The following is a 24270-nucleotide window of genomic DNA, read 5'->3' as shown; positions in this document are numbered from 1 at the left end:
AATCAGATCGATTTTTTGGTTTTTTAATCAAAATTCTGGGAAATATTGGTCGGTTGTTGGAATGGCATACCTCGTTAAATTTGGTACAAAATGTCTAACAAAGTGGCGTTAAAATATCATTAAACGAATTTTTTTTTGGAAAATATAAGGGGAATATTTCGGCCAAAATCCGGCTAAAATCAGCTTCGTTGAATTTGTAATATAACTTCCATTCATATTAATATTTGTTGTGTGCCTTAAAAAACTTGATATACGAATAGAATTCCTATTCCCTGCAATACTTTATCACAATCTTACCAAACAGTTATACAATTTTCGGCAGTCGTTTTGCCAGATAAAGCAATCAGTGGTTTATCGCCCAACACTAAGTGCTAAAGTAGCGGCACATACACTCCATCCGTGGATTTCAGAACTGAAAAAGCAAAACAAGAAAGGCGACGTCAGTCCGTCAAGTCGACGGTCTCCGGATAGAAGTGAGATTAGTGATAACCCCTGTTATCGGGAGCAGCGTAGCGCAGATACTTTGCTTGCTGCTGAAATACTTCATTTTTGAATACCAAACAAGAAGCAAATTTTCTTTATTTTTTCATTTATTTTGTAACGTTTTTGTTTAATTGCTATTTAACTTAAAATTCGCCATAATCTAAATTGTTTTCACTTCATTTTATTTTACTATATAAAAATACGCACATAATGTTGCAATGGAAGCATAAATAGGCATGTTTCAGCATTAACAAAATTCATGTACAATTGTGTTCATTTCTAATTTGTTGTTTTGTCTTTTTCGTTGTTTTTTTTTTATTATTTTGTATTTGTCGTTGCCAGGGCATCTATGAAAAAAATATGTTATATGATTATATAAATAACGAACAAAGTATATATAAATAGTATATAATTCAACTGGCATTACATTTCTTGTTCTTCTTGGTTTATCGATCATTTAAGAGTACTCTTCATATCATCGTTCACCACAAATAGTTTAGTTAACTTATTTTTTCTTATGAGGAAGACGACTTGGATAAATGTTAAGTGTAGGGTTTTATTCCGATAAGGCCACACTTGCTTCATGCGGGGCACAGTTTTTTTTAGTTTGTTTTTCTTTGTTTGTTGTACAAAGGGAAGAACGAGTTTAAAAAAAAATAATAATAATAATCATCATGATGATTAAGTTAGGATTTTTAGAAATTAAATAGAGCAAAAAAACAGTGTACTATATAATTATGTTTAAATATAGGCATTATAGTAAACCTTTGCACGCTGCCGTAACTCTCCATTGTGATCAAGTGTTTGGGGAGTAGGAGTAAAATCAAATCGAAAATAAGATAAAAGACTTTAAAATAATAATAAATAATTAATATGCCTTTTGCACTCTGTCTCTGCGTTTCCTTTTCCATTTTCACAAGACTATACATAATTTGTGTTCGTGTATATATAATTTATATATAATATTAATGATAAGGCACTTTGAGAATTATTTACCCCCCTCGTGCGCGGTGCACACAAATTGATAAACACGCGTGGAATTTGCTCTTTCCTCGCCTGGGTTTTTTTTTTGTTTAAGTCATGCTTAAATTTGTTGCTGCTGTTCTTGTTGTTGGACGTTGCATAAATATAATACGCCGAGTGAAAGGGTAATAATAAATAGGAGTAATTAAATATTTGATTTTGTTTGATTTGAATTGCAGTTCAGCAAATTTTTCGATATACATTATTTGCATAAAAAAAAGGTCTCCATAGGTGTAAGCTAATGTCACTGTATACAGGTTACAGATGTATGTGTATATTTTTATATATATAGTTTGTATAGGGCAAAAAGTGTGTACAAAAATAATTTAAATATTTTCCTTAAGTTTTGCGCATTTGCATTTTGTATTTTGTTTGCTCAGTTTTTTTTTTCGCTTAATTTTACATGTCTAACACTGTACTCAGTTTGTTTTGATTTGTTTTTCCGCTTTTCGGCCTTTTCCAAACCATTTTTTTCGTATTCCGGCATATACAAAGATCGACAATCGGTATTCCCTACATAAATAGTTTAAATAGGCTTTTTTTGTTAAGACTTTTTCTTTGTTTTTTCCGTTTTTTTTATTACATATGCATGTACTTCAAAATCATCGGTGTAAGCATAATAATTATAATATGGTTTTTATATAAATTGTATATAAATTAAGGGTTTCTCTCATAACACTAAAAATTATATAACTGCACCCAAAATAGAAGAAATCAAGAAAAAAGTTTTAAAATAAATTAAATAAAAATAATATATAATAAACAAAATGATCTGTCGCATATACCATATAAAAAACATAAAATTATCAATGGTCAAAATATATGTGTGTGTGTGTGTCTGAGTGTGTCCATGTGTTGTTTTCATAAATTATTAACATTAATTGCATATAAAATATATCTGGTATGTTTTATGTAAATAGACGTGAAAATAAATTATGGTGTTTAAAAATCAGCATTTCCATTTCATAGATCGATTTAAACAGTACAAAGAATCGTAGTCATTCAAACAAAAATAAAGGTCAAATCAATGACAGAATTCCATTATAAACTTCTTCTCAAGACGAAAAATTGGTTGTTGCTCGTTGGTTGTTGTTGGTGTTTGTTTGTTGTTGTGATTGGTTGCACGAATTGCAGAGGTATATCATCAATAATATTCATATCATCCAAGATCATCATCATCTAACCGTAATCGTAATGTAATTGTTAAATATAATTTAAAAACTTTATCAAAATATTAACTCTCGTATGTACACAACGTTCTCTATTACATAAATTTAGCAAAAAATAATAAATTAAAGAATTTCCTTAGCTCCGTTTCTGTCCGTCTATCATTATCATCTGGATTGATTGATTGATTGATTGGCTTGGATTGGAAGACATCGTACCAACTCTCTACTATCTCTCTCTCTCCATCCATATAAAGGGATATATACAGGTGCTGGCCATATGTATATATACCGATAATCAAATTTAACATAAGACTAATTTAAAGTGCGTGGCATATAAATATTGAACAAAAGCGACAGGTGTGCAGGGATTCTAATGGGTGCACTGCAGTAGGTCCTATAATAAATGCAGGAACGAATATATATATTCACGTTCATGGTTGGCCGTTTGTTGATTTTGATTTGAGCAACATTCGCGGAAGATTCCAAATAGTCCATCATTTCGTCGGTCTCTCTTTCTTGTCCAGTTTTAAGAATGTATCGTTTTTATCTTTCACTTTTTTTAGTTTTTAGTGTTTAGTTTTTAGTTTTTAAGATCATCGTTTGCTTGGATTGTTTGTTTGTCAGTTACGTATCTATCTACCTAATCGTCCCGTCGTCTACGGTTCGGTTCTTCTCATATACGATAACGATTGACTGTCACAGCATGAGAGAAATCATATCAAAGATCGTTTCACATTTAAGGGGAGGGATGTGTGTGTGTGTGTGCTTGGCAGTGGCCAGCTTTTTCGGTGGCGTATACTTGATATACACTTGTGCTGCATTAAGCGCCCCGGAAATCCAGTTGCCTTTTTGGGGATTTCTGTTTTGGATTTTTTGATTTTAGATTGCGGGAGCTCGTTCCAGTTTCCATGGATTGGTCGTTACTGAGATTTTGTCAAGGATGCTGTTGTTGCTGATGGAGGGATGCTTTGATGGGCGTGAGGGGATGTTGGATGGGGTTTTCAATTTTGGGGACGGCTGCTGCCTCGCTCCTCCTTAGAGTCCCAAATTGGACTGCTGCTGGTAGGCCTCCACCGCGGAACTCAGACGATTGAACACCGGCAACCTGGGCGTCTCCTCTTGGTGCATCGGTGTGCTAACGCTCTTCTGCAGCAGCTGCTTGCCATTGTTATTGCCTGCTCCAGATCCACTTACCACGTCGTACGGCGGCGGCGTGTGCACCGGCGAAATGGGTACATTGGGGCTCTCGGGCGGCGTGGCGGGTCCATGGTGTCCCATACCACCCATGCCCTGTCCCATGGCCATGCCCTGGCCCATTCCCATGCCCATTGCCATGCCGAGGCCCAATCCAGAGGCCGAGGATGTGGACGAGGCCGAACTGTTGCTCGTGGCGCCGTTGGAGCCCATGTAGCCCTGCTGCAACGGCAATGCGTCGTGGAACGGGAAGCTGGTCAGCGAGTTGGTGGGACTGAGCGACAGCGAGCCGGTGGGTGATTCCCGGTCCGATCCCGTGCTCATGCTCAGCGGTGGGCTCAGCGGCAGATAGAACTGGCTGCTGTTGTTGCTGATGTTGATGCTGCTGTTGCCGCTGCCGCTGCTGCTGTTGCTGTTGTTGCTATTGCTGTTTTGGTTGTTGTTCTTCGACGGGAAGTTCGGCGACGACTGCTGCTGCTGATTCTGCGACTGGGACTGCGACTGGGAGGAAGACTTGGCTGCCTGGGCTGCCTGCTGGGCACGGGCCTCATCCGCATTGTGTACAAAGTGGCAGCGCGGTCCGTACGGACAGAAGCCCACGCTGTGGAAGGTGCGACAGTACTCCGTCTTGTACTTGGGATGCCGCTGCAAGTTGCGCAGCTCGTGATATCCGTGGGCAAACTGACACTTCTCACCGTACTTGCACTCTCCGGCTTCCTCGAACGGACGGCACAGCTCCGTCTTGTACCTTCAAATTAAAAGTTCAAAGAATTAGTTTGAGTTCTCACTGAAGGCTATCACTAAATGTCCTATTTTTTTTGGAGAAACTATCGATGTCCTATCTTTAGAAGCAACTCAATCACTCATCATCCTGCAAGGCAACATTTTCTATTATTTTTCCGTTAGTTTTAAAAAGCACTTGTAGTTGTTTTTTGACCCCTACTTTTTCCAAAAATATTTGAGGAGAAAAGAAAAATGTTTCAAAAAAGCTTTTGCATTATTTACTACAATTATTTTATTTGAATACAAATTCGATTCATTTTAAGTGAATTAGAATTGAATCACCGTAAATGTTTAAATTTAATCAGTACATATTTCCATTAATTCTGTTAAATAAATTTGTAAATATTTCATACCAATTTTTAGTTTATTTGGTATATCAATTCCCCAGTTTAATTGGGTAAACTAAGTAAATAATATACAAAATAAATTAGTATACCTATATACACTTCACTTTGCGGGAAATTAGATTCACAAATCCCAAGAAAATATTTATTGTGTGAAAACCCCTTCCTGTAATCTATAAATTTTAAGCTCTTGTAAGGGGTTTGGTTTGGTTCATGACCATGGATGGATAGCCCAATCTTTCCTGTTCCCTAACCCTTTGAATTTAGGGTATTTCCCTTACCTGGAGGTATTCATCGGCTGCTGTGGCAGTGGCTCCGACTGCGTTCGCTCCAGCTTGCGGTGCAGGTTCATGTTGCCCAGGCTCTCGATGATGGTCACCAGAGTGGCCACCGGTTGCTGTTGCTGTTGTTGCTGCTGCTGGATGAGCTGATGGCGCTGCTGGGCCGGCTGTGAAATGGTGCGTGTGAGGGCGCCATGGAGGCGATGTGGCTGCTGGTGCTGCTGCTCCATGCTGCTGTTGTCCAGGACGAGCTCCACTTGCTGCTGCTGCTGCTGTTGCTGCTGGAGATGATCGCGATCGCGGTCGCTGGCCACCTGTGAATGCAGAAGGCGAAAAACCAAAATCAATTTCTGTGTCTCTCGGGCGTATACGTAACTAGCGAATATTTCGCAAAAAATCCAAAAAAAGAGAGGAGAGAAGGAGAGAGGGAGACGTAAAAAGTAGCGCGCCGCCGAAAACAAAGCCAAAAAAGCAAAAGCAGCACAAAGCCAAAAGCCAAGCTTACTTTTACTTTTAACTTGACCTATAAGCAAAAACAGAAAAAAACCCAACCAACACGGCAGAGCTAGACGACTGAGAAATATTGCAAAAGGCACACAAAAATGTTATAATTTTCCAGACATTAAACAAGCGCCAAGAAAAACCAGCTACCTCTCTTTTTTTAACCCCCCCCCTTCCCCTTTCCTAGCTATTAGCCACTATTTCAGCCCCCCCCTTTGCCCCTTTTTTACCACTCTTTTTAACCCCCCCCTTTTCGTGTCGTCATCAGTTTCGGTTTTGTTTCTTTTTTTGGGAACGCAACGTCCGACTTGGTCTGTTCATTTTCGTGCGATGCTGTAACATGTTATGCAACCAGTTAACACACACACACAGAGACACGCACACTCGGGCACTTAGCCCACTCCATCAAGCGTGGCCACAACTAACAACAACCACTACCAATTACATATGTATAGAGCTCAAGTTCAAGCCAACAACACGAAAGGCAAGCAGCAGGCAAGCAGAAAAGCTGAAGCTCAAAAAACCGAAGCTCAAAAGCCGGAGCTACGAAAAAGACAACAACAAGATTTTGGGGCCCAACCAGTAATCAACCGCCTCACCACCACCATCCCCCCGTAAGTCCCCCCTTCCTTCCCTCCTTCCCTAAAACCCAACTCAATTTGCCACTCTCCGCAGACGAAAAACTGGTTGGCTTGCTCAACAAGTGCGAAAGAAAACGAGATATAGAGGGTGTGCGGCGATTCCAAAAGAGTGGAAGAGGGACAGCACGAGACGGTGGCACATGCGCACTGACTAAAAACAGGGTTTCCAGGTTGATTTTGAAAAAAAAAATCAAAAAAAGGAACTAAGTAACTATACAAATAGATAATGGCAATATAATTAGGGACTGTAAATGTAACACATAGATCCCAAAATACATTTTGTATTTCCAAAACTTTTGAATAAAAAGGGATTGATTTATAAAACTTTAACTTCAACTTTATAACTAAAACAAATAGAATTTAAATGTTATACTATAAACTTAAGATATGAATAAAAGGTTTGTTTTAAAAACCAATCAAGCAGCTTCCAAAGCCTTATCTGCAAACTCACAACTATTGGTTGTTACTGTAGAGGAAAAATAATCTTTATTGACCCCGAGTCACAGGATTTAGATTTTTTCTGCTCAACTCACAGATGCTCAACTGTGTATACAGACCGAACTTGTGATTACAGAACGATATACCCCACTTAGAGCTTCGTTGTCTCAACAGAATGGGATGGGGATGTCAAGACACATAAAAAGTCAGCCAGACAGATGAGGCACATAACAAATAAATATTTATGTACATATGCACTTCATTTAGGTTATCTTTGCTCCGATTTCAACAACACAAATTCCTTGAATTTTCATGAGTAATTCCAGAGCAAGCCGAAACAAACGAAACAAAACAATTTAAATGTTCAATTAATTAATTTGCCTGTCCAATCAGTTTAGAAGCCATATACCCGACGTTCTTTTTGTCGATCGCTTATCTTATCATTCGTCCCATTTGGCATCGTGTCTTGATTTCTGCTTTACTATTATTTCACCATTGGCATTGACATTGAAGGGTAAGTACCACCTTTCTACTGGCGAACAAAGTTTGGACCCATGACTGGGTAAGGTAAAAATTACACCATAATTTCTAAGTGCTCTTTTCAATACTAGACAAACACAAGTGCCGTAAGCCAAGTTACGACACTTTTTAGTTTGTTTTTAGTAGCTTGTTCTATTAAAAACTAATTGAAGTTAATGAAGGCTTTAAAACAGATAGAAATAAACCTGGCTTTCAGGTTTTAACAAAATGTATAATGGAAGCAGTTCCCAGGTATGAAGCTACTTTATATAAAACTCTGGATTTTCCTCTCGTTAAAAAAACGGAACTTCCTGGACTGCATCGTTGATAAGTCAGCTGACATTGACGTCCACCTGGCAACCCTGTTTCTTAGTTTCCCAGTTTCAGTTTCAATTTCAGTCGGTAACTTTGCGCAGACAGCAGAAAAAAGGAGACAAAAACAAGAAAAATTAAAAACATTAACGAGCAAGCGCAACAAGTTTAGCAAACCTTTGGCGCTGTTTTCTTTTTATTTTTTTTTTTTTTCTTTTTTGACCAACTTCAACGCTTACGGCATCGCTAAGACTGCGGATACGGTTACTGCCTCCTGCTCAAGCTTTTGATTTTGCTTTTGCCTTTGGCTTGCACCAAGTACCATAAATAAGGTCCAAGTTTATGCCTGGTAATTTACGATTTCATCATTTCAAAACCTCATAAAATCACAGAGAGGGACACCCTTGAAAAGAATTACTCATATGCATTGGCAAATATACAATAGTTAGTACACGTTGCAACCTAAGAGTATCATGATATAAAACGCCGATTTAATAATTATTTACTTGTCTTAATCTTAATTAAGGGTTATGCAACTCTATTATCTACATTTAACATTTGGATAGTCCGAATGGTACCATCAGTAATTAACAATATACAGGCTTGTGGTATAAACTTTAAGAATCCTAAGGTCATTTTCTCTATGCCTTGCTTTAATTTGCATCTATCTATTACATTGAAAGATCAAACTCAAAGGTAAATATAATTGGATTATGTTGGGCACTAAACCGAACGAGTTTTATTGACCATTAGTTAGTCGTAGTCTTTTTAATTCTCGAAATCCCTCTTACCAGATGGTAATTCCACTTAAGCAAAGATACAATATAATTACTTTAATTTTTTTATTGACCTCTTGACCAATAACAAAACAGTTATTAATCGAAAATGAACTGATCTTTTGAAATTTGTAATTTATCCTTTAATATGCGTTTGAGTCAATCGAAAGTAAAACTACAATATAACCCAAATTCCCGATTCAAACTCTGTCCGAAAGTGAAAATAGGAATAAGTGATGAAATCGCACTTCCGCAACGAAAAGCCCCAAAGATAACCTTCAAACTCAACGCTTTTTTTACGATTATTTGTGTGTCAATTAGTTTTGTTTAATTTTGCACAGCTGTTTTGGGAATGACGACGTTGAATTCATGGTCAAGTTATGACTCCGATTCGTGAACTGATTTCGCAAAGAGAGGTTCGCATAAACCCAATTTGTGCGGGGTGAGTAATGGGTGATAAAGTGGCGTGGAAAGGGGAAAGAAGAGGAAAGAGGGAATATGGCAACGTTTTTTTCCTTTTAAACGTGTTCGAAAAACAACTTCAAGACAATCTACCTCTCTTCTCCGCTTGCTCTCTTCGCCCCCCGTTCTTCCGTGTATTTGTGTAAAAACAAGATTAAGACCCATTTTGGCAAAAGACGGGGAGTACAAAGGAGATGGGGAGTACAAAGCTAGATCTGCGGTTCGTTTCAAAACTCTTGTTTCTGTTTTTGTTTATTTTTTCCTGTTTTGCTCTTGCCTTTTTGCGCCGTTTTCCCGTGTTATGTATTATGCATCGCTCTCTTTATATCGCCAACCCGCCGCCGTCGACTCTTTCTATCGGGGGCTCCACATCTCTTGTTTTCGTCTAGGCGAGAATTTCCCTTTCATTTGAAAATGAAAATAAGTTTACTTTTCTTTGAGTCATGCTTTGGCTTATTTTTCTTCTACTACCTCTTCTTGTTTTCTTCTACTTGTTGCTAGTAGACTCCCCTCTTCGCCGCCCCGCTTTCTTCCACTGTTACTTGCCACTTGTGTTTTGGTCGCCTGGTTTTTCTGTTGTCTGTTTTCCGTTTCATTGTTGCGGTGGGTTAAGACAACAACAGAAGACTAGACAGAGAAAAAAAAAAAGAGTGTGTGGGCGGGAAAGAGAGAGGCAGAATGGGGATAAGTACGTTGTTTGACCGAGAGAAAAAGAGACGGAAAGCGGGAGTTATGGGGAGTAGACCTTCAGCTTGCTAAGTTTCCGATTTTGAAAATCCCAGATTCGCAAAAAAATGTGATACTACGCATAAAGCGTGCGCTTTAATTACTTTATTAATTTAAGCCAAGTGACCTGTTATGCGCAAATTTTTGCCATATTCCTGATCCTACAACACTTTGTTTATGGTTATCTCTCTATGTACACACAAAATAAATTAAATTCTTTTCAAAATCTGTTATTAAACACATAATTTAATTAAGCCAAAATTTGTTTATTTTTATTTAATTAATTAATTTATTTATTTATAAGACTCCAGTTGTTTTAGATTTGCAAAGATTTACTTTTCATACACATTTTGCAACTAATTTTATTATCCTAAAGATAAATCTTCTTCAGATATTTCCCATGTTAAGATCTGCAATTAAAATTGCCTCCCAATTTTCGGTTCATTTACTTTTTTGTTGATAATCTATACATATATATTTATAAATATAAATAAATAAATTGTCCAAACTTAGACTTTGCAATTATTTCACTCTAGATTAGTATTTTTATGATACTTTTCGCAATGGTTAAGACCTGTAACAAAAATTGCCACCCAGATTTCGATTCCTAGGCGTTTCTATATTATTATTTTCGGTCAACCCATTGCTTACATATGGAAAGATATAGTTATGCAGATGTGTATATATCTTATCCAGTGTGTGTTTCAGGTCTCGGCTCACGGGCTGTTAGGTAAGATCAGCGATTGTTGTTGCTGCTGCTCACTTGCTTGTGTCTCATAAACACGTTCACACAGATACACCGGTCTTTCTGTGAGTGTGTGTGAGATGCTGAAGACCTGCTGTTGTTGGTTTGTTTTTTTTGTGTATTTTTTTTTTTTAGTTGGACTAACTGGTTTATAAAGCCGTACCAATAAAAGCAACAACATCGCGATGACGACGACGCAATATCCATAACCTCGATGAGCTAACACCAATACAATGGTAAAAAAAAATTTAAAAAAAAAAAACCAACCACACACCCAGACAATCTTTATTCTGTTTATATATGCGAATTGAAAATGAATACAAAGTTATTATTGAGTGTTATTTATAATACCTGTACAACCTGCACGAACGACTAAAAAGAGATGGAAAGAGGCGAGGGGGCGTGGCGCTACTATATACTATGTATCTACATTTACAGTGGCGGTAACAATTATAAGATTTAAACTTACCCTAATATTACAATTATGAGACTATAAAAACTGATATTGTATGGCCAAGAACAATGTACGTGTACTTTAGGATAGTAAGTTTTGTAAAACATGTTATAAAAAATACTGGTTATTTTATTACTTTTAACAGGCATTATTTTCCCAGCTTTTAACATTTAAAATAAGACTATTATAGGGTATCAACAGGATAAAGGATTTAAGTAATTTATCACTATTATTCCGACCACCACTGTATATGTATATTTGCATCTATTAATCGCCTGGAGGAATAACATTAGCAATTAAATCGAGGTATTTACATTTTGTTAGGGATGTGTAAATATGGGATGATCGATCGAATCGCATAGATAAAGATTTAATAAATATACGCATCTTATTTCCATATTTACACACGATCTTTGCGGTTCAATTAAAGTTCAAGGCAAGCCTCAAATTTTCTATGCAAAGTGCGAGATTTCTTCCAACAAAATTTGATTAGCAGCAAAGCCGCAGATCAATTTGAATAAAATCAAAATCGTACCCCCTCTATCGATTTTTATTTTTTTGGTTTTGTGACGAACAAAAGTAAAACAAAACCTCGCATCGATTTTAATTGTTGGCAGCAAATTTGAATTGGTAATTAACACATGCGGCTGTCATGCAAGTTTTTCATTGCTTTTCATTTTCATTCTCATTCACATGCATTCCATTTCAATTTCCATCTCAATTTCCATTGCATTTTGCATTGCAATGCACTTCTGCTTCGCGGTTCCCCTTTTCCTTTCTCGGCCGCTGATCACTGATCACTTTTGATCGATTGATGTGCTGAAAGCACACAACAAAACAATCTAGAACAGACGCTGTTGCCCCCCGCTTCTCCGTCCACTGGTTTATCACCGATCCCCCATCCCCTTTTCAGACCCTCCCCAGGCCTCAGTAAGCCCCTCCAAAACACGATCTACAACTGATAAAGCGCTTAAAAACAACGTGCTGCACTGAACGAAACCGTTTAAGTCTTTACAACCGAATTTCGTATAGAATTTAAAAAAAAAATGGAATAGACATACAATAATTAACAAGCAAATTATTAACAAGTATATCTTGTCCGATATTTCCAACATCGTTTACATTTATTAAAAACAAAACACTTCAGTTTTTAAATATATAAGAGACTAGCGTAGAAAACGCATATAAAACGCAGAAATACGACTAGAACTACTATTCAATTATAAAGGTAACCGATATTGAAGTGAATATACATATGAAACTAAATATACATTTTAAAACAAGTTCGTTCAGCCCAATATATACTTAATATTTCGACTAGATAACTTATTAAAGTTTAAAAGATTATATATTTTACAAAGCTACTAAAACTGGTTGCAAAATAACGGTAATGCTTATAATTACCAAGACATGAAATTAAAAAAAAAGACTTCTCTGGTGTAGCTCTTGGAAAATTTTAAATAATTTAGTATTAAAACATTAAACTTTTTGGAAACTACTGCTGGAAAATTATCTGTTTCGTAATCTTAACTTGGTGTTTTTTATATCTTTGTATGGCTCGATCAAGTAAAAGAAAATCATACATAAGCCAACCGGCTACATAACAATTTACACAATATTTCCAAAGGCCTGAAACTCTTGACTTAGCTTGAAAAAAATTTAAATGGTGGTTCGGTTTTGGGTTTGGGCCATCCATCGATTGAGGTCTAGGTCGAATCGTCGAATGGAGCATTTCACATTTTCGTGCCGTTTGCATTGTCCATCCGTTCGTTGTTAATATTTGGTAAGCGAAATAACAAAGCATAGATAGCGAGAGTGTTTGAGGGACGGAGGAGGTGGATAAAGAGGTTGGTAAAGAGGGGGAGGGGCAGACAAGACGCATGCGCAACTGCCGTGCCAGTTTCGTTTCGTTTCATTGCCAAGCGTCCGTCGTTGTCTCTTCCTCTTCGCTTCGTTTCGTTTCTTTTTCCTTGTATTATTTCTTGTACATTTTGTTGTTTCTTTTCCTTGTATTTTTTTTTTTCGAACCGGCTCACATAATAATAATTGGCAACAACGAAAATCACATAATAAAACACAATAAAAGAAAACTTCACAACGTCTTGACTTGGCCTTGCTAAATTCGGAGCACAACAACCATAAAAACAAAGCTTAAATGAAATATAAGAAATACAGTGAATACTACTGTTATAAACACATCGTAACTTATGTAGATGTAGTATGTAGTTATGTAGTATGCATACTGTAGTTAGTAGCAAAAAATTTAGCAACGGCAAAGATTGTTCCAATTTTTTTAAAAATATATTTCATATACTTTTAAAAACCAATGAGATTTTTACATAATTCTAAAAGAGCTCAACAGTCAGGACATGGATCTGTATTTTATAAGGTTCGATGATTTTATGGTAACCACTCTACAGAGTTATCACTGTACAAATACCAAATCCGGCTGAGACAGAGCATAAAAAACCGAATCCCAACCACAAATCGAATTTCGTATCCAATAGTGTTCCGTCTTTAATCGATGTGCATAATAATAAAATAAAATAAAACATAATCATTTTCTTCTTCATCCTCTGTCGCAATTCTGTCGACGTCGCTGTTGCGTTTGCGCAGTTTTTTATTGCTAACTTTTTTTTAAACAAAATGGAAGGGAAATACATATAAAGTGTTGCAATTGCCGTTTTTGTTTTGCTTTAGCAAACCAGTCAAACAAATGCAAAATGAGGAAGGAAAGGGGTAGATAAAATGGAGAAAGGGAGATGGATGATGGAGACCTTTTGCATACACACAAACGGAAAGAGGAGGGAGAGACTAAGACAAAAGCCACCGTTATGCAATCGAAATGGAGAGTTTCGAATGGGAGCAAAGTGGGAGGGAGATGAAGATAGAGATAGTAGAAAGAAAAAGTGGACGGTATCATTTTCAAGGTAATCCTAAACATAAAATTAGCTCGTATTACTTACTATGCAACACATAAGAGGAAGAATATTTTTCCATTATGGTTTTCCACATATGTAAGCAATAGGATTAAGCAATAGCACATTTCTATGCTCTACAATTTCTTTCCATTTATATATATATATATTTGTATATTTTAAGCCCATAGAAATAGCACTTTTACTCCATTAAGGGTAGTACAAAAAGTAATTTTAAATTGCAGCTTAATCAATTTGACAACATCAGGAAATTGGATTTCGGAAGCACATAAAAATGGCTTAAAAAGTGATTTACAGCTAACCGGAAAAGAGAAATGCATTTTCTGCATTTATTTTGTAAGACCAAACACTCCAATTACAAATTTTGATGGATTAGATTACCTATTTCCCAGTTGTTACAGAGGTGAGGTTTACGTGAAAGTTCCTCACGCTACACAGTTACCCATATAAATATATGTATTTTCGTAGAGAGGAAAAGCTTTAATACAATTTTTGTTTATTAACCGTTCAAATAAGTTTAGGCCCAAAAGTAATACAAGCGCTAGTTTCAAATAATTTTAGTCCATCACATATTTATAGTCACTAATGTTTATAATTCCTTACATTTTTTCCTTTCCCAGATATCAAATTGTTCGGTTGTTTGTTTAGATAAATAACGAATAAATGACCAAATGTATTTGCTTAGCGAGCACACCATTTTCCATTCTAGAGTTTTTATTGATTCGGGAAACACTTGGAATCTAGAATCCGACCTCTTTCCCCTTTGCCCTTGCCTTAACCTCGGTTCTGTTCCAGTTGCAGTCCTCTACCTCTTTAGTTTTCGATTCCTTATCAGACGACGGGGTGTCCAGAGCGTCGAACCTTATCGGGGGACTCGTTTTCGGTTGGTTTCCCTCCGTTCGTTAGAGTGCAGAGTGGATTTCGGTACCTACTCACCACACCACACCACATCACATCACTTCACACCACTCCCAATCCCCATCACTCACATATCGCTGCTTCTTATTCCCTTGGGGACAAATGCCATAAAATAAATCCCTAACCCGAGAGCTCGATTATATACGATCCAAAACAATGCGATGCGCTCCGATTCGAGAGCGGGCTTTAACGTGTATGAGTGGGGGGAGCAGAACCACAATCATTTCGAAATTGATTCGTTTGTTTTTTACTGTTCCTTTATAAAGCCCAAATTACGAAAAATAAGGCATGGAAAATTATACGGAGGGATATAACTGAATCATATATTTTGGGATAAAATAGTGAAGTGAAGTTTGTTACAGATTTAAAATTTTTTGTTTCAAATTTAAACACAATTTTCCCAGCGTAAATAAAATTTGTTTTACATTAATTATTGTCCAGGTTATACTACTCCATGGCCCATTAAGTCCATGTGGTGATCGTTCTTGGTGGAATTTTAAATTCTATAAAGAAATATTACGCTGAAAATGTGTGATTTTTGTATGAAAATAATAGCCACAGTGAAGGACACTTTTAAATAATTATGACACCTTTATAAAACGCTTGACGGTGTGGCTGTGCTTTCAAATTTATGGCGTTAAGTAGGAAATTATGAATATCATCTTGTGATAAACGTAAGCCTAGCAATTTCTTTAGTTGTTGTGTGCGTTTTCTCTGTTCTCCGCTCTCTCAATGTTCTTGTGCGCTTATCACTCCACTCTGCCCGGCAAATGTCTGCCTGTGTTTGTAAGCACATGGCAGTGGCAGTGAACCGCACCACAGCCAACCCCCTTCCAATCCTCCACCCAAACCCCCCCTTTTCCAACTTTTCCTATCTCTCCTATGCACACTTGTATGTGCTCTTTTCTCTCAGTCTCACAAGTGCAGGGCAGGCACGTAAATCATAAAAAAAAAAATAAAGAAGGAAAAGCACACATTTTAAGTATAGATTGAGAAGAAACGAGGGCTCTTCTCCTCGTTGCTTTTTCTCTGTTGACACACGCGCGTTTAAAAGTGCAGCAGTGTGTGTATGTGATTTAATGTGATAAGAATATACTTATTATTGGGTTAGTTAGTTCATATAGTTATAATCTTTCGCCCGCTGCTGTTTTTGTTGCTACTCAAAAGCGATAAGCAAAGCACAACTGAAATAAGCACAAAGCCAACAAAAACTGTGTACAACAATTACTTAACCAAGAAAAGCAATAACAAACGAAATACAAAACATCAACTAACAAAAAATGCATCTTAAGCAAAAAACGCAAAAAAAAGAAAAATAAAGAAGAAAGATCATCTTTATTTCTAGCTAAAAACACCAGTGATCGCTCGAAAATCGGAGATTTCATTCCAAAGGGTATTGGAATTTTCCAGAAGTTACAATGAGACGTCAGAAAAGAATGATTTGATAAGCTGTACTAAGTATTTGCGGTATTATTCCATTTAAAAGATTTGTTTGGATCATCAGAGTGACGGCATCGAAAACAATTAAATAAACAGCCAATAAATAAACATGTTTTAAAGAGTCTGAGACTTAACATAGTATTGGTTATTTATGTTTTTTTCTGTTTCAACACATATTGATTAAATAGGATAAGTACATATATTAAATGGAATTCTAACTCGATAGTCATATCTACATATGGAAAAATAACACGTATTTGAGTTACTATGGAAAATTAATTCAAAATAAATAGAAGTCATAAACAATTATTTATGAGTTTCCTTTATTAAGATTAAGGGTTAAGATAAAAAAGAAGCAATAGAGGGATCTTGTCTTGGAATAAAAAAAGTAAGTCTAAAACCGAAAAACAAACCCAATATATCGTCTATTTGATAGATAACCCGCACAAACAAAACAAAGAACAAGACGCAAACCATAAGGGAACCATGCATGTAACATACATATACATAATATATAACTTTGTCCCAGATAACAGCATTAACATTTAATTTGGTAAACAATTTCAAATATATATTTTTGCCTTTAAATTGAGATTTGTACATTTTTTTACCTTTTTTAATTGAGATTTGTGAACAAATGTAAACAACGTGAATGAAAAGAAAAACTTAACTATACCTTTTTTTCTGTGTAGAGAGATGGGGGAGGGAAAATAGGGCAGGAGCAGGATGGCGAGCAACATGTTGAGAATGTGTTGAACACGTGGTTGTGGGACTCTCAGAAAACAAAAATCCGATCGAAATCGTGATTATAATAAATCGGGGGTTGCCTAGAACAAAACAGAGTAACAAACACTCACATGTGTTATCTTTTTGTTGTCCTGCAAAACCAGTTGTAGAGTGTCTGTGCCAGACAGAGATAGAGTTAGCGGGCAAAACCCGTAAAACAAAAGGTAAAATCAAAGGCACAGAGCAAAACCAAAAGGCAAAAGCAAAAGCAAAAGCAACAACTATCAAAAAGCGACAGTGAATGTGAATGGAAATCTACTAAACAAACGGGGCTCTGCCGACGTCACTTGCGCTGCCAGCGTCCGCGTTCGATCGCAACTTTATTATATAATAGATTCGATTGGATTGGATTTTTCGGTGGATTTCGTTTTGGGATTGGCAATCAGAAAAACAAAAAACAATGTTGCAAGCGCTACTTTTGTAGGGTGGCCCGCATGAAAAGCGTGAAAAGCAAATGCCAGCCAGCATAATGGAAATATTAACGAAATTAATAAGCGAGGCAAACAGCAAAAAGGAAAGACGGGTTTGTTATATTATTTTCTGCGAATAAAAGGCCGTTGATAATATTATTTTCCACACATTCCCAGAACTCGGGAAAAAATTAAACTTAAGATCGATTCTAAATGCAAGTACACCCACCTTTGAGCACACAAAAAAAAAAGACCAATATCAAATGGAAAAATGTACAGGTTATATTTGTACATACATACATATGTAGATATTTATTAACGGTTTGAAAAAGTCATTAATGGTAAAACTATATCAAAAATAATTTAAAACATAAATCCCACCGCTTATCAATATTTTTTTATTTTTGATCTTATTAAGTTTTATTTTAATATTTGAATAATAATACCATTATAAAATATATTTAACCATTCAATCCGAATTCTGAAGACTGGTCTAAAATTATTTTCAAAATCATAAGTTTGGATATTTCTATCATATCAATTTTTCTTTCTGTGCATGCAAACAACAAATAAATGGGGGCGAGCAGAAGGAGAGCGAGGTAGCGAGGGAGAAACGAGATGTACTTTGGCACTCAATTGAGCGGCCATTAGCAATAATACCAACAACAATGAGCACAGTTCAGCCAAGACAATTTTAAGATTACAACAACAACAAATGACAATAGAATATGAAGTGTCTTCGCCTCTATTCTCCATCCTGCTTTAGCCAATGGAAAGTGGCCCCTAGTGCGCTCGCCTGCCTGACTCGCTCGCTCTTCGACTCATTCTCCTTCCCTTCCCCTCACACTCAACTGGCAAAGCCATGCCAGAACGAGAGAGCTGGAGAGTGGGGGCCGATGGCAGTGCGTTGGTGTGGGCGAGATAGCAAAGCGACGACACACACACATGTGTTTTGTATTTAATTTGTGTTTTTTATTTGTATTTTTTACAACTGCACGATAAGAGGACACCAGCAACAACAATAATAATAATAAGCAGTAGCGTTGCACGCATATAACTTATTTTTAATTCATATTTTCATGGAGAAACAATTAAATGCAGGTAAATTACTTTTTTGGAAATGCAGTATTTTACAAATTACACAACAGCCTATTATACAAATTTATTCGTTGAAAGACTATAAAATATCTCTGGAAACATAACACTAATTAAGAAATACTTTGTCATAGGATTCTGAAAATAAAAAAAATTTCTATCCCATTTAAATAAGTTTTAAGCAGTAGCACACTTCCAGTTTTTATAAATCTAACCGGCTACTATTTTAAAAACTTTAACACAAATAAAACTATATATGGATTTTAAAGGATTTTTTTTTAAATATTTTACGTCCCACCACTTAAACAGCTAGATGTGTGCTTCTGATATTTTTCTTGGGTTGGGAAAAAATCGTTTTTGAAAAACGTTTCAGGGTTGTGATCCTCAATTTCAACCCCCATCAACTAATAAACTCTTGACAAACCGAGGATCCCACTCTCCGTCCCCATCTTCCTTCCCGCTTACTCCAAGGGTATATATCAAGGGTCAGCCAGTCAATATGCTGACAATGTGTTCTTGTTTTTGTTGTTGTTGTTGCCTCGGAATCATGTCCTCATGCCTGAGTTTAAGTGCCCAGTTGAGCTGTGAGTTTAGCCTCTTTGGCCACTCGGGCTTTTTTATAGCCAAATATATAGCAGGTGTCTTTATATTAAATACAAAATTTAGTTTATATTTATTTTATCTATAATCCATAATTTACTGCACAGAAAGAAAAATTTTATTAATAAATTAATAAAAAAGGGCCATTTGAAACTATTCTTTACTTGCCAAAATCAAAAGAAACCTGCATACACCAAATTAGGTAGGTACTTGCTGCATTTGTATTTTAGCCTATTCTTTCTTGGGCAATCGATCGGGACTGGCATCACTGTAGCTGCGCCTGCACTGTGTGCCACAGTGGATGATAGAGTGAGAGGTACGGGGGACTGGATTTGGATGGGATGGGTACTATATGCGGAATTGGACCTGGACTTTAGGGATGGGGCTGCATATTAATCGAGTCGAGTCGGATCGAATCGAACTGAAATGACGTTTGGCGGAGTTGAGGGTAAACAAAGGAGGAGAAGGGGGGGAATGAGGATTGAAGAGTTGCCTTTTTTTTAGGTAGGTAGCGGTGGTGGCTACACTCGCTCTTTTACTCCTACTCCTTTTTCTTCTCCTCCTCCTCCTCCCCCGCTACTCACACCTTCTTCTTGCAGCAATGGCGTCGGGACAAACACACACACAAGGAGAAAAAAACACAGATCAAAATAAACGACGACGTTGTTGTTATCGCCTTGGCAGGAAATGGAATTATATTCGTAAAAAGTAGTCGCCGTTTGTTGCTTGTAAGTGTAAGTGAGCCTCTCAGCAGGAGAGTAAATCTGGGAAGGAGAGAGGGGAAGCAGATTGAGAAGGTAAAGAGCGCAAAGAGTACAGGAGGAGTTTTTGAAACGTAATACCACTGATTACGTACGAGCATGATACAATAACATAAGGTAGTCTCGTCGGCAAATTTTGGAACCCTACTATTAAAACAATGAGTGCGAGTGAAATGGCAACTGTTTAGTAAGTACGAGCAGAGCGACAATAGAATGTGTGGATTAACCCTTAGATGAACCCCCTGGTTTTTTTTTGCCTTTCATAATAAAAGGAGTTTAATTTTTATTATAATTTAATTTTTAATAATTTTGAATTTGACATTAGGCGTTGTTTTTGTCTCTGAATACTGAGACTTTTGTTAAGATTCTTAATTCTAAAATATATTCTAATCTTAAAATAACAAAGAATGTAAACGAACCTTTAATAATCGCAGCCGAAAATGTTAGTATAAGTTTAGACATAAAAACTTATACTAATATTTTCGGCTGCGATTATTAAAGTTTCGTTTACATTCTTTGTTATTTTAAAAGTATCACAGCGATTCCTCCCACAGCGCTCTTTTTTCCAAACATTTCGGTGCCTTTACGCCATCGACGTGTTTGCGGCACACATTGCAAAATGTCATGTTGCTCAAGGGTTAATTTCCAAAAAAATTCGTCCGCAGACAACCTTTCCCTTCGAAAGACGAACACGCACTGACCAAAACCCGAACGTTTAGACAGCCGACGAGACTACCTTATGTTATTGTATCATGCGTACGAGGATTTCGATATGACAAACTAAGCACATTTTACACATTTACTTTTTAGCCTGAGCACAGCGAAAAAAACCAAGCGAAGAGACGGACAAAGCAACTACAGTGGATATTCTGCACTAACTTGTGTCCTAAGTTTTTTAAATCTAAATTTTCCTATAGCTGTTTGGCTACACAAAACAATTCTAGCATACATACATTTAAACAAAATTTAAATATATTTATGTTTTCATCCAATCGCTTAAATTTGTTTTTGTTAACTGTATCGAGCGTGCACTGCAAACTGCATATGTATGTACATATGTATACATATGTATACTTGGTAATATGTATAAATTTCATAATAATATCCAGACGAAGCCGAAGGCAAAAACAAGAAATTAAAAGTTTGGCAAAAAAGTGAATTTTAGAGTTGGCGCTCCCTTCTCTCCTCTCTAGGTCCACCATTCTCCTCTTTCCATCCCACATTCCAGCCGACCAATGTGGCGCAAACAAACATTGTAACACAAGTCAAAAAGCGAGGCATCAAACAAAATATGGTTTTAATTCACAAACACAACGATTGCGACACTTTGCCGCTTAAAGAAATGAGCAAACAAACTGTATTTTTTTGCGATTAATAAATTTGGCTTTTCATCTTCAAATCTACTGTCTCATTTACATTACAAAAATCGAGTTTTTATGTCCTCATAATATTAAAATATCAAATACAAAAATAATAAACCGCCTAAAAATTTCGATGTAGAAATAAGCACAATTGTTTCCCAGTGTGCATACCGATTGCGACAATATTGTCGCCTGAAAAGAGTTGCGCTGCAGCAGCTTCTATACATATGTGTGTGCTTGTGTTGCGCCCTTTCGCTTTCGGCAGCAATTTGTTGTTTTCTTTGTTGCTGCTCTCTCAGTCAGCCGAAAAGCAATAACTAAAAGCGCTGCGTAATGACAAAAAACAAATGAATTTTCCATGCGAATAATCGCTGCTGCTGTGTCGATAATCGATAACACGACAAAGTTCATTTAACAAGTATTTGCGACTTTATCGGACGTCAACCTGCCTTGGCCCTATTTGTTGTTTGTTTTTATTTTTTCTCCTCGCTCTCCTGTTATTTTTTCTTTATTTTGTGGTTCTACTTGACCCTTTGGCTTTACATTATAGTTTACGCAAATTTGCAAGCAGAACAGAGAAAACAAGGAAAGCAAAACAAAAGCAACGGTGCCCGCTCTTTTCTTTTCCTTCTCCATTTGGACTCCACTCTCTTTCTCCCAACCGCAAGAAAAAAAAACTTTGTACGTAATCGCAGCAGCAGCGCAGCAGCAGAGCTCTTAACTTGGCTCATTTGAGAGCAACTTCCAATACGAACACAAAAACAAACAAAAAATAAAAGAAATAATAAATAAAATACAACTGAAATCACTAAACAAAAAAAACAGAAATCCAGCCAAACCAAACCCGGAACTTGAGTTAATCGAATTTGTTGTCGATCAACAGCGGCTCTGCCGACGTCGCTGCCAATATAACACGCACACACATACATACAAATATTTATATGTACAAACAGTAAGTGATCACGAGTGGTGTTGTTTTTTTTGTTTTTAATGATGCTGCTGCGATGACGCCAATTGTAACAAATAAATGCAAAGAGAAGGGGAAAAGAGAATGAAGCCCCGCCCCCCTTCCCACACAATCAAAATACACTTATCAAAAATCCTTATCAGACAATTATTTAGTCCACTTTACAGTATGTCGTTATTTCGCCTCTTCTTTTTTTTTTTAGCTTAGTTTCTTGTTTTTTGTGAGTTGACAAACCGACAAAGTTATATTTATGAATCAGCTTTAATAATGGGGAATAACAAACAACAAATACTTGCTTTTGTAACGAAACGGAAATGTAACGAAATGAAAAATGGAAAACAAGTTATCAAAATTTAAGCAAGCTTGCTTTTAACGGCACAAAACAAAACAGCGCAAAATGCAACTCCCAAAATAAATAAACCAAAAAAAAACATGTGGTTATGGCATGTTTCAAGCTGTCGACCTAAAAATATTTAAAGTGTTTTTCGCTTAAGTGACAACAACTTATAATTCTAAATTAATGGTTTTAAGTAAATGAGTTTTTGCAAAATGAAAAATATTGATCAAATTAATTGTTAACTAAAATTATATATGTATATATTTACTTTAATCATGCCTATTGACCGTTCGTACGACTCTCTATTATAAAAAAAAAATGTATGAATTGAAAATAAATGTAATTAATATGTTGCATTATTAGATACCTAATGCAGCTTATAGGCCAAATTAAAAAAAGGTTGGATATTACGAAAAATATTGTGAAACCAGTTAAAGCTTAAATAAATGTGCAAAAAAACAACAAAATAAGCTGTGATATTATCTCACCATCTTTTTTCCTTTGTATTTTTATTTGAGTTCATCATTATTTAAAATTTTTTGAATTCTTTGAGTAAACATCCATTAAAAGTATAAAAATGTATGCACTCTATTTTAAAAAAGCAACACTTTCTGTTTCCATATATTTTTCTGTAGGCCTAAAATGTAATTCACGTTTATTTCCGAGAAGGTCAAATACCAAGGGTAACCTAAAAACCATATTCTTAAAAATATATTTTATGTTCAGGATTCGAGTTGCCGAAATTTAGGAAATATGAATGGGATGTATGGAAAAATTCCCCCAGGAGCAGCAATTTAAACCTATGAGACCTGCATTTTTTACAGTGAAAAAGCAAGTCAAGTTAAATTTTTCTATGGAAATATTGAAAGAAACTGAAAAACTTACCGCTTGAAATATGTCGCCGCACTCGTAATAGTGCGAATTAGCCACCGTCGTTGATTTCTGCACTATAGTAGCAGACATTTTGTTGTTCTTGCTTAACAGATTTTGAACTTGATTTTGTCGTTGTTGCTGTTGTTGTTTTTATTCCACTGGACAAGACAGAAAATATTCTTTATCTTGCGATTTTTTTTGTTTTGTTTTTTCTATTTTTTTCTTTTTGATATTGGTTTGGTTTTTATTTGCTTTGCACTTGAATGTTTAGTTATGTGTTGTTGTTGTTGTTATTGGTTCCGCGAATATTGCATTGCAACAACAAAAATATCAGCTAAAATTGAAAGAGTGCGAGTGATTAGAAGAGAGCGAGGGAGAGTAAGAGCGGGAGAGCAACAGAAATTACACGTGCTTGTTTAATGCGCGCATGTGTGTGTCAGGACATTTTTCACGCACATGTGTAAGGCTAAGAAGAAGATGGTCGTTGCTTTGCTTTGTTCTTTTTTCCCCCTCCTTTTTTTAAATATATTTAAACAGAACAGCCGATGTCTGTCTCGTGTGTGTGTTTGCTTTGCTTTTATCGTCTTCGTTCGCGTTCTCAAAAAGCAGAGAGATAAGCTTGCGCTTCGTCCCTTTCCCCTTCCCCTTTTTCCTTCTCTATCTCACCCTCTTAACTTGTGTGTGTTCGCGATCTCTAGTGGTGGTCGTATCTCATGCCTGTGTGTTTGTAATTTATATTTCACTGCTGCGCCAGCAAACTCAATAACAAAAAAAAAACGAGACTGCGAGTGCTCTTGTTGTTTTTAGCTTGTTGCTTTGCCTGTTTCTCCTTCTTCTTCTTGAGGTCCTTGCGACTGCACACATGCGCACATGGAATGAGTCGAGTGTTTGCTTATTTGAACATGTTGCTCTCTTCGAAAACCCTCTTTTTT

At 36.4% G+C, this 24270-nt stretch overlaps 1 protein-coding gene across 1 annotated transcript; it reads right to left on the bottom strand.

Annotated features, from left to right (window-relative positions):
* Window positions 1-2344: 2344 nt before the first annotated feature.
* On the bottom strand, window positions 2345-23629 carry LOC108049889 (protein TIS11). Its single transcript, XM_017131280.2, has 3 exons — window positions 23351-23629; window positions 5278-5591; window positions 2345-4617 (listed from the first exon to the last, which is right to left on the bottom strand). Exons 1-3 carry the CDS (start codon window positions 23426-23428, stop codon window positions 3711-3713), a joined length of 1299 nt encoding a protein of 432 aa, XP_016986769.1. The 5' UTR covers window positions 23429-23629; the 3' UTR covers window positions 2345-3710.
* Between the last annotated feature and the right edge of the window lie 641 nt (window positions 23630-24270).

The sequence above is a fragment of the Drosophila rhopaloa genome, unplaced genomic scaffold (genome assembly GCF_018152115.1).
Source record: "Drosophila rhopaloa isolate 14029-0021.01 unplaced genomic scaffold, ASM1815211v1 contig_3, whole genome shotgun sequence".
Lineage (NCBI taxonomy): Eukaryota > Metazoa > Arthropoda > Insecta > Diptera > Drosophilidae > Drosophila > Drosophila rhopaloa.
Note: the sequence above shows the minus strand (reverse complement) of the source record. Positions and strands in the feature narration are given on the sequence as shown.

What these genes read in the sequence shown, in the direction of transcription:
- LOC108049889 (XM_017131280.2), bottom strand. Translation starts at nt 23,428, where the DNA reads ATGTCTGCTACTATAGTGCAGAAATCAACGACGGTGGCTAATTCGCAC. An exon ending in GCGGCGACATATTTCAAGCG is followed by an intron (nt 5,592 to 23,350) that starts GTAAGTTTTTCA and finishes CTGCATTCACAG; the next exon opens with GTGGCCAGCGACCGCGATCG. An exon ending in CAGCCGATGAATACCTCCAG is followed by an intron (nt 4,618 to 5,277) that starts GTAAGGGAAATA and finishes TTTAATTTGAAG; the next exon opens with GTACAAGACGGAGCTGTGCC.